At 65.9% G+C, this 10,967-nt stretch overlaps 2 protein-coding genes across 2 annotated transcripts in view; both read left to right on the forward strand.

Annotated features, from left to right (window-relative positions):
* The first annotated feature begins 290 nt into the window (after positions 1–290).
* Positions 291–8,352, forward strand: LOC113838541 (A-kinase anchor protein 17A-like). The gene is given in 9 exon segments (XM_027434168.2): positions 291–420; positions 2,408–3,246; positions 4,401–4,549; positions 5,522–5,549; positions 5,552–5,726; positions 5,729–5,769; positions 7,419–7,466; positions 7,468–8,115; positions 8,118–8,352. Coding segments are annotated over 8 exon segments (1,977 nt in total). The 5' UTR covers positions 291–420; positions 2,408–2,415; the 3' UTR covers positions 8,175–8,352.
* A 510-nt stretch (positions 8,353–8,862) lies between these two features.
* LOC113838540 (acetylserotonin O-methyltransferase-like) overlaps positions 8,863–10,967 on the forward strand; it is a 6,600-nt gene continuing 4,495 nt past the window's right edge. Inside the window, exons 1-3 of the mRNA XM_035453753.1 lie at positions 8,863–8,951; positions 10,532–10,661; positions 10,841–10,958. Coding sequence (XP_035309644.1) covers positions 8,863–8,951; positions 10,532–10,661; positions 10,841–10,958 — 337 coding nt within the window. The remainder of the gene's footprint in view (positions 8,952–10,531; positions 10,662–10,840; positions 10,959–10,967) is intronic.

Consider the following 10,967-nt stretch of genomic DNA (forward strand, 5'->3'; position numbering starts at 1 on the left):
GGGAATCGTGAGTCTCAGAAGCCCCATTCCGGTGTCCGCAGGGGAAGCCAGAACGGGACCGGAACTCCGTAGGGCTGGCGACCTGAAGCCAAGCGGAAGTAGGGCGCACTGGAACTTGAAAGAGAAATTCCCGTCTCCGTTTCCCCGCCATCGCCGGTACGGAATCGGTCAGCCGAGACCGGAAGTCTGTAGTGCTGGCGTGCTGAAGCCATCCGGAAGTCGGGCGTGAAGATCCTCCAGCGGGGCGCTGTCGTCACACAGCGAGGGCGGCACCGCGTCCCAGGACAGCGTTCTGCAGACCGGAAGCGGAAGCGCGTCATAGAGCCGAGTCCGTCTGTCGGGCGGCGGCGTCGGGGACGCGGGCGCCGCTTTCTGAGCTCGATCCCGGCGGCGGCGGCGGCGGCGGCGGAGGCCGCGGTGGTGAGCGCGGGCCCGGGAGACCCCGTGCGGGCGGAAGTGGCGTGTGGCGGAGGGCGGGTCCTGCGGTGATTGACGTGTGGCTGGGAAGTGAGTGACTGACGTGTGGGGGTGGGGTTTGTTAGTGAGTGACGGGGGGGGTGGGGTCCGTGAGTGACTGACAGGTGGGGGGCGGGGTCTGAGTGACTGACGTGTGGGGGCGGGGTGTATGAGTGACCGACTGGTGGGGGCGGGGTCCGTGAGTGACTGACGGCTGGGGCCGGGGTCTGTGAGTGATTGACGTGTGTGGTGGGGTGTGTGAGTGACTGACGGCTGGGGGCGGGGTCTGTGAGTGACTGACGTGTGCGGGCGGGGTTTGTGAGTGACTGACGTGTGGGGGCGGGGTCCGTGAGTGATTGACGTGTCGGGGGTGGGGTCTGTCAGTGACTGACGCGTCGTGGGTGATGTCTGTGTGATTGACGGGTTGTGGCGGGGTCTGTGATTGATTGACGGGGAGGGGGTGGGGTCTGAGTAACGGACGTGTGTGGGCGGGGTTTCTGTGATTCACGTGAGGGGGCGGGGTCCGCAAGTGACTGACGGGTGGGGCGTGAGGTCTGTGACTGACGTGTGGGGGGCGCGGTCTGTCAGTGACTGACGGTTGGGGCGGGGTGTGTGATTGACTCACGGGTGGGTGGTGTGAACTTTGAGTGACTGACGGGGCGGGGCGGTGTCTGTGAGTGATTGACAGGTGGGGGCGTAGCCTATGAGTGATTGACAGGTGGGGGCGTGGCTTGTGTGTGATTGACAGATATTTCTGGGCCTTCAGGGAAACCGGAAGTGAGCAGTTCATGGGCCTGAGAGACAGGACGTGAAAAACTGTGAGTGGGAAACAGGAAGTGGAATCAGGATGTAAGGGACAGACAGGAGGTGACAGTACGCAGGAAGTGAGGTGAGAGGACAGGAAGTTGAAACAGGAAGTAGAAATTCAGAAACAGGAATTCAGGACTGGGAACCAGGAACCTGAATTAGGAGAGAGGAAGTGGAAGCAGGAAGTGAGAATCCAGGGAAAGACACAGGAAGTGACATAGAGAAACGGGAAGTGAGGGGGGAGAGAGATGGGAAGTGAGGAGAGAGAGGAATGAGGGGAGAGAGAGACAGGAAGTGAGGGGAGAGAGAGACAGGAAGTGAGGGGAGAGAGAGAGGAAGTGAGGGGAGAGAAAACAGGAAGTGAGGGGAGAGAGAGACAGGAAGTGAGAGACAGAGGAAGTGAGGGGAGAGAGAGGAAGTGAGGGGAGAGAAAACAGGAAGTGAGGGGAGAGAGAGACAGGAAGTGAGAGACAGAGGAAGTGAGGGGAGAGAGAGGAAGTGAGGAGAAATAGGAAGTGAGGAGAGAGAGGAAGTTATGGGAGAGAGACAGGAAGTGAGGGTTGAGAGAGAGGGGAAGTGAGGGGGGAGAGGAATAAGGGGAGAGAGAGACTGGAAGTGAGGGGAGAGAGATGGGAACTGAGGGGAGACAGAGCCAGGAAGTGAGGGGAGACAGATAGGAAGTGAGAGAGAGAGATGGGAAGTGAGGGGAGAGAGACGGGAAGTGAGGGGAGAGAGAGAGGAAGTGAGGGGAGAGAGAGACGGGAAGTGAGGGGAGAGAGACACAGGAAGTGAGAAAAGACAAAGATGGCAAGTCAGGCAGAGAGACATGAAGTTGAAACAGGAAGTAGGAAGCGAGAAACAGGAATTCAGAACTGGGAACCAGAAGCCTAAATTAGGAAACAAGAAGTCGAAGCAGGAAGTGGGACGCCAAGGAGAGCGACAGGAAGTGAACGCATGTGGGTAGAGAGAGAGACAGGAAGTGAGTGAGAGAGACAGGAAGTGAGCGAGGTAGACAGGAAGTGACGCCCTGCGTGGAGAGAGAGAGAGGGGAAGCGGGAAGAGGAAGCGGAAACCGGAAGTGGGACCCGGAGGCCGGGATCCCGTGCGTCTCACCCGCCCCCCCCCCCCCCCCCCCCCCCCGCAGCCGCCAGCATGTCGGGCGCCACCATCGTGCACGACACGTCGGAGGCGGTGGCGCTGTGCCCCGCCCTGGGGCTCTACCTCAAGCCCATCACCAAGGTGACCATCAGCGTGGCGCTGCCGCCGCTGCGCCAGCCGGGCAAGTCCATCTCCAACTGGGAGGTGATGGAGCGGCTCAAGGCCATGGCGGCGGCGCAGGCGCGCGCGCAGTTCTCGGCGCTGCGCATCGCCAAGAGCACGCTGGACTTCATCCGCTTCGAGGCGGAGGTGGAGAACCGCGCGCTCGTGCGCCCCTTCCTCGCCTGCCTGGACGGCAAGACCATCAAGCTCAGCGGCTTCGCCGACGCGCTGCGCGTGCGCGCCGCCGAGTTCCGCCTCGACTTCCCCACGCGCCACGACTGGGACTCCTTCTTCCGCGACGCCAGCGACATGGACGAGGCGCTGCCCGGCGAGCGCCCCGACACCATCCACCTCGAGGGGCTGCCCTGCCGCTGGTTCGCGCCCCGCTCGGGCGCCGCCGCCGCCGCCGCCCCCGACGCCGCTTCCGGGTCCGCGTCGGCCTCCGGCCTGGCGGCGTCCGAGCGGCCCAGCGAGGCGCTGCTGCGCCAGGCCTTCCGCACGTTCGGCGACATCCGGCACGTGGACATCCCCATGCTCGACCCCTACCGCGAGGAGATGACGGGGCGCAGCTTCCACACCTTCAGCTTCGGCGGCCACCTCAACTTCGAGGCCTACGTGCAGTACCGCGAGTACGCGGGCTTCATCCGCGCCATGACCGCGCTGCGCGGCATGAAGCTCATGTTCAAGGGCGACGACGGCAAGGCCGTGGCCTGCAACATCAAGGTGGGCGGGGCCGCGCCTGGGGCGGGGCGGGGCCCGGGGGCGGGGCCCCGGGGGCGGGGCCGGCACGGGTGGGCGGGGTGGGGCTCACACGGGGATCCTTCCCCGACCCCGGGATCGCGCGTGTGACCCCGGGGTCCCGCCCTGGACTCCCCGCCCCTCCCGGGGGACCCCGCCCCGGTGACTCCCGGACCCTGTGACCCCTTCCGGACCCCTGTGCGGCCCCTCAGTGGCTCCGGCGGCCCCTCCCACCCCGTCAGCGACCCCGCCCTCACCCCGTCACCCTCTCCGTGACCCCACGGGGACCCCGGTGACTCCTCCCACCCTGTTAGTGACCCCGCCCTCACCCTGTCACCCTCTCTGTGACCCCACGGTGACCCCTCCCTCCCCCTCAGCGACCCCGCCCTCACCCCGTCACCCTCTCCATGAGCCCCCCCAGTGACCCCGGTGACTCCTCCCACCCTGTCAGTGACCCCGTTCTTCACCCTGTCACCCTCTCCGTGACCCTGGTGACTCCTCCCACCCCGTCAGCGACCCCGCCCTCACCCTGTCACCCTTTCTGTGACCCCCCAGTGACCCCGGTGACTCCTCCCTCCCCGTCAGTGACCCCGTCCTTCACCCTGTCACCCTCTCCGTGACCCTGGTGACTCCTCCCACCCCGTCAGCGACCCCGCCCTCACCCCGTCACCCTCTCCGTGACCCCACGGGGACCCCGGTGACTCCTCCCACCCCGTCAGCGACCCCGCCCTCACCCCGTCACACTCTCCGTGACCCCACGGGGACCCCGGTGGCCCCTCCCTCCCACTCAGTGACCCACCCTCACCCCGTGACTCTCTCCCTGACCCCGGTGACTCCTCCCACCCCCTCAGCGACCCCGCCCTCACCCCGTCACCCTCTCCGTGACCCCCCAGTGACCCTGGTGACTCCTCCGTCACCCCTCCCACCCCTACCTGACAGTCCTGATGACCCCGTGACCCTTCTGCGACCCCCAGGGGACCCGGGCTTGACCCAATGGACTCCTGGTTGATCTCGTGTGACCCCTCCAGTGACCCCACCTGACCCCTGCTGACTCCCTGGTGACCCCTCCATGACCCTGGTGAGCTAAGCTGACCCCGAAGGGCCGACAATTGACCCCCGTGACCCCCCGTGACCCCCAGGTGACCTTCGACTCCACCAAGCACCTGAGCGACGCCTCCATCCGGAAGCGGCAGCTGGAGCGGCAGAAGCTGCAGGAGCTCGAGCTGCAGCGCGAGGAGCAGAAGCGGCGCGAGAAGGAGGCGGAGGAGCGGCGGCGCCAGGAGGAGCGGTGGGCGGGGCCGGGGGAGGTCACACGGGGGTCGCAGAGGTCACACGGGGGTCATAGAGGTCACATGGGGGTCACAGAGGTCACACGGGGGTCACACAAGTCACACAGGTCACAGAGGTCACACGGGGGTCGCAGAGGTCACACGGGGGTCATAGAGGTCACATGGGGGTCACAGAGGTCACACGTGGAGGTGAAAAGAGTCACACATGGAGGTCACACGGGGGTCGCAGAGGTCACATGGGGGTCATAGAGGTCACACATGTCAAATGTGGGGGTCACACAGGCTTCACACAAGTCACAAAGGTCATGGGGAGGTCACATGTAGGGGGTCACACTGGGGTCACACGGAGGTCATGGGGAGGTCACAGAGAGGTCACATGTGGGTTATAGAGGTCACACACAGGTCACAGAGGTCACATGTGGAGGTGAAAGGAGTCACACATGGAGGTCACACGGGGGTCATAGAGGTCACGCAGGTCACATGTGGAGGTCACACGGGTCACACAGTTGTAACACAGGGTTCACAAGGGTCACATTGAGGTCACGGGGATCACACGGGTCATGGAGGTCATGGGGAGGTCACACAGGGCGATCACATGGGACACACAGGTTACAAAGGTCACATGTAGGGGGTCACACGGAGGTCATAGGGAGTTCATAGAGAATTCACATGTGGGTCATATAGGTCACACAGGTCACAGAGGTTACAGTGAAGGTCACACGGAGTTCACACAGGGGTCACACATGCGTCACACAGGTTACAAAGCTCACACGTGGATCACACACGGCGGTTACAGACGCCACACAGGGGTCACACTGGGGTCATGGGTCACAGGGGGGTCCCAGGGGTCACACTGAGGTCCCAGGGGTCACACTGAGGTCCCAGGGGTCCCACTGAGGTCACAGAGGTCACATGGGGAGGCCACACAGGGGTCCCACCGAGCTCCCCCGTGACCCCGCCCCCTCCCCCAGGCGCGCCCGCGAGGCGGAGGAGCAGGAGCGCGCGCCCGCCGCCGGGGGGAGAAGCTGCGGCGCCGGGAGGAGCGGGCCCGGGCCGCGGGAGCAGCGGCGGCGGCGGCGCCGGGCGGAGAGCTGCAGCAGGAGGAGCAGCGGCGGCTGCAGGGCCGGATCCGCGCCGAGGAGCGGAAGCTGCTGCTGGCGCAGCGCAACCTGCAGAGCTGCGGCTGGTGGCGGAGCTGCTGGGCCGCCGCCGAGGTGACGTCACGGGGGCGGGGTCAGCGTGGGGAGGGCGGGCGGACGTCACGGGGGCGGGTCAGCGTGGGGAGGGGCGGGGCGACGTCACGGGGGGCGGGGTCAGCGTGGGGGAGGGCGGGGGACCGTCAGCGGGGACGGGGTCAGCGTGGGGAGGGGCAGGGCGACGTCACGGGGAGGGCGGGGGTGGGGGCGACGTCATGGGGGGGCGGGGTGACGTCACGGGGGCGGGGTCAACGCGTGGGGAGGGCGGGGCGACGTCACGGGAGGGCGGGGGCGGGGTGACGTCGCGGGGGCGGGGTCAGCGTGGGAGGGGCGGGGCGGGGCCGACGTCACGGGGACGGAGGGCGGGGTGACGTCGCGGGGGCGGGGTCAGCGTGGGGAGGGGCGGGGTGACGTCACGGGAGGGGCGGGGAGACGTCTCAGGTGTGGGCGGGGTCAGAGGCAGGGGTGACGTCAGCAGGGGCGGGGTCAGCGTGACCCCCGTGGGGCCCCCGGGTCGTCCTCCAGTCTGTGACCCCCGTGTCGTCTCCATGTGACCCCTCAGTGACCTCATTGTGATCCCTGGCTGACCCCCGTGTGACCTGTCTGTGACCCCCTTGCTACCCTCGTGGTCTCTGCGTCACCTTTCTGTGACCCCACGTGGCCTTGTGTGACCCCCTGACCCCTCTGTGACCTCTGTTTGCCCCCGTGACCCACATATGACCCCCTGTGACCCACTTGAACGTTGCGTGACACTTGTGTGACCCCCCTGACCTCGTGTGAACCCGTCAGACTCCCTAGGATCCCCATGACCATCATGACCTCTGTCTGACCTTTCTGTGACCTGCTTGTGACCCCACTTGACCTTTCTATGACCTTCGTGTGACCCTGGTGACCTGCTCTGACTCCTCCATGACTCCAACTTGCCCCTTGTGACCCTTTTGTGACTCCCTCCTGACACCAACTTGACCTCTTTCTGACCTTTCTGTGACCTCCTTATGACCGCATCTGATCCCTGGGACCCCATTTGACCCTTTTGTGATCCGATGTGACCTTGTGTGACATCTGACCCCTACCTGACCTGATGTGGCCGCCATGTGGTCCCCCTGTGACCCCCGTGTGACCCCCTGTGACCTCCCTGTGACCCCCTCTGACCTCCCTCTGACCCCCGTGTGACCCCCCTCTGACCCCCTCTGACCTCCCCTCTGACCTCTGTGACCCTGTGTGACCCCCCTCTGTCCCCGTGTGACCCCCAATGACCCCTCTGACCTCCCTCTGACCCCCATGTGAACCCTTCTGACCGCCTCTGGCCCCCCATCTGACCCCCTGTGACCTCCCTCTGACCCCCAATGATCCCCCTATGACCCCGTGACCCCTGTGACCCCCTCTGACCCCAATGATCCCCCCTCTGACCCCCGTGTACCCCCCTCTGACACCCTCTGACCTCTGTGACCCTGTGGTGACCGCCCCTCTTGTCCCCGTGTGACCCCCATGACCCCCTCTGACCCCCGTGACCCCGTCTGACCCCCATGACCCCCTCTGACCCCCAATGATCCCCGTGTGACCCCCCTCTGACCCCCGTGAACCCCCGTCTGACCCCCGTGACCCCCTCTGACCCCCGTGGACCCCCGTCTGACCCCCCCCCTGACCCCCGTGACCCCTCTGACCCCCGCAGGCGGCGCGGCGGCGGCAGCACCAGGACGAGCGCCGCCGGCTGCAGGAAGGCCGAGCTCGCCCGCGTGGAGCGCGAGAAGCGCCGGGCGCTGGGGCTGCAGCGCCGGGAGCGGGAGCTGCGCCAACGGCTGCTGACGCTGCTGGCTCAGCCGCGGGGCGCCGGGCGCGACGCAGGGCCCCGGGACCCCCGCCCTCCCCCGCCGGGGCCCCGCCCCCGCGGACGCGCCCGCCGACGCCCTGCTGGGCCCCGTGCTGGACATGCTGCAGGGCGTGGCCGCGCGCGCGTAGGCCCGCCCCGCCCCCGGGGGCCCCGCCCCGCCCCAGGCCCCTTCCACCGGCCCCCGCCCAGGAGGAGCGGGACGCGCAGGCCGCGGGGGAGGAGCCGCGGGCGGAGCCGGGGGCGGGGCAGGGCCCGGCCCCCGCCTGCCAAAACCGGAAGCGACCCCGCGGTGACGTCGGCCCCGCCCACCCCGGTGACGTCATCGCGCAGAGAGGACGCAGCGCGGGGCGGAGACGACGACCGGGGAGACCGCGAGCCGGAGCCCGGGCGGGAGCAGCACCGGAAGGGCGGAGCCGGAAGCAGAAGCGGGAGCCGACCCGGAAGTGACGCCGAGGAGGAGGAGACGGAGGCGCCGCGGCGGCACCGCGCGGACCGGGAGCGCGAGCGCAGGCGCAGCCGCCACCGCCGGGGCGGGGACCACCGCGGTCCCGCTCCCCTCGCTCCCCGCGGCGCCGCCGCAGCGCCTGGAGCCGGTGAGGGCCCCGCCCACCGCGGCTGCCACGCCCACCGGGACGTCACGGACAGGAAGTACACGAGCTAGCTCCCGGGTGCAGTGTGACGTCAGCGCCCTTTTAAATGTCGACTGTGGTGGGGGCGTGGCCGCCTTGACTCCGCCCCTTTCCCCCTTCACCAAATAAATCCCCTCCCCCCCTGCTCCCGGTGTGGCCGGAAGTCTCTGTGCGCGCCGGGGACGAGGGCGGGTCCGTGACGTCAGCCTGGGGCTACAGACTGACAACTTCATGGGCCGGACTGGAAGTCCCGCCCACCCTAACCACCTCCGTGTGACGCAGCTGGGGACCATGACGTCATCACTGTGCACTCTCGGGTGATATCTGGCCACTTCCGGTCGCCGCCCAGAAGTCCCGCCCTCACAGCCCATGACGTCAGGTCGGGTTGGAGTCCCCAGGGACTCACAGTCCAGCGCAGGAAGTCCCGCCCCCACCGTCAGCAGGGAGATTGGGCTGAATAATCTTTAACTTCCGGTTCCAACAGGAAGTCCCGCCTCTGCCACCCATGACGCCAGGTGACCACTGTGGGCGGTGACGTCACTCACTGGGGATGGGGTCTCACACAGCAGTCACTTCCTCTCTGGGACAGGAAGTCCCACCCGTGCAGTCCTCATGCTCTGACCACCGTATTGTTTCTGGTGACGTCAGTCACACCCATGACGTCATCGGTGGACACTGAGGCGGTCGGGATTGACAACTTCCGGTACTTGCCAGGAAGTTCCGCCCTCTGGGTCCATGACCTCAGGTGACCCCGTCAGCCCCTGTGGCGGCAGTGAGGGCAATGACGTCATCAGGCTACACTGGGCAGACTGATACTTCCGGTCCCGGGAAGGAAGTCCCGCCCACACGAAGCACTTCTGCCAATAACCTGGACACCAGGGTCAGCTGTGACGTCAAGGGGAGGGCGGGGAGTCAATAACTGACAACTTCCGGTCCCAAAATGGAAGTCACGCCCCTTGCCAGTCGGGTTTGTTTGAGCTGTGAGGTCACCATGGTGATGACTGATGATTTCCTGTGTGTCCAGGAAGTCCCGCCCCTCCGTCTGGTGCTGAGACACAGACGGGGTTGATTGACAGGAGCGGGATGAGTCCCGCCCCTCAAGGATGTCATCACTGCGGGATGGAAATCTTTTGACACGCTGAGGGCGGGACTAACTGGACACACAGGAAATCCTCCCTGGACACACAGGGAGTTCCTCCCCTGTCCCTGTCAATCACCAACCCGTCCTCAGATGCTGAGGGCGGGACTTCTTCCCCAATCCCTGTCAATCACCTCCCTGTACCCTGAGGCTGAGGGCGGGACGTCCAACCCAGTCCCTGTCAATCACCTCCCCGTCCTCAAACGCTGAGGGCGGGACTTCCTCCCCTGTCCCTGTCATTCATCCACTTGTCCCCTGAGGCTGAGGGCGGGACTTCCTCCCCTGTCCGTGTCAATCATTTCCCTGTACTCTGAGGCTGAGGGCGGGACTTCCTCCCCTGTCCCTGTCAATCATCTCCCTGTACTCTGAGGCTGAGGGCGGGACTTACTCCCCTGTCCCTGTCAATCATCTCCCTGTACTCTGAAGCTGAGGGCGGGACTTCCCCCCCTGTCCCTGTCAATCATCCTTCTGTCCCCTAAGGCTGAGGGCGGTACTTCCCCCCCTGTCCCTGTCAATAATTTCCCTGTACTCTGAGGCTGAGGGCGGGACTTGCCCCCCTGTCCCTGTCAATCATCTCCCTGTACTCTGAGGCTGATGGCGGGACTTCCTCCCCTGTCCCTGTCAATAATTTCCCTGTACTCTGAGGCTGAGGGCGGGACTTGCCCCCCTGTCCCTGTCAATCATCTCCCTGTACTCTGAGGCTGATGGCGGGACTTCCTCCCCTGTCCCTGTCAATCATCTCCCTGTACTCTGAGGCTGAGGGCGGGACTTCCTCCCTTTCCCTGTCAATCATCTCCCTGTACTCTGAGGCTGAGGGCGGGACTTCCTCCCCTGTCCCTGTCAATCATTTCCCTGTCCTGTGACGCTGAGGGCGGGACTTCCTCCCCTGTGTTGGTCAATCACCTCCCAGTCCTCTGACAGTGGGGTCGTAAATTCCTGTCAATCTCCCCGTCCTATGACGCAGGGGGCGGGACTTCCTCTCTAGTTTCCTACAGTCAATCATCTCCCCATTGAATGACACATCGGGCGGGACTTCCGCCCCTCCTGGGTCCCTATCGACAACGATGAGGTCACCCCAGGATGTCAATCACCCAGGACACCTCACGCCTAGGGCGGGAATTCCTCCCCCAGGCACCTGTCAATCATCTCCCGGTCCTGTGATACTGTGGACGTGACTCACGCCCCAGGGGTTCCCCCGACGTCATCGATGACGTCATCCCTGACCCCAATACACCCGTCACGGGGTTTCCCGGTCCTGGAGCCCCGGCGGTGACGTCAGCTGGGATGCGGATTAAACCGGATCAGAGGGATCCCCGGGTGAGGCCCCGCCCTCTGTGAGGTCACCCGCCCGTCAGTCAGCGGGGGGCGGGGTCGCTGAGACACTGAGACCGGAGGATCCACAGGCCCCGCCCCCGGCCCTGATCCGGCTGAGCCGGGATTTCCCGGATTAGCCCCGCCCTCGCCCCGGAGGCCCCGCCCCCTGAGCGCATTTAAAGCTGGGCCGGGGCCGGGGCCGGGGCGTCGGCTGCTGCAGGGTCTCCATGGCCGGGGAGAAGGGCGACGGGGCGGAGCCTCTGGAGCAGGACTTCCGGTTGCTGACGGAGCTGGCGCAGGGCTTCATGG

The sequence above is a fragment of the Cricetulus griseus genome, unplaced genomic scaffold (genome assembly GCF_003668045.3).
Source record: "Cricetulus griseus strain 17A/GY unplaced genomic scaffold, alternate assembly CriGri-PICRH-1.0 unplaced_scaffold_2, whole genome shotgun sequence".
NCBI lineage: Eukaryota > Metazoa > Chordata > Mammalia > Rodentia > Cricetidae > Cricetulus > Cricetulus griseus.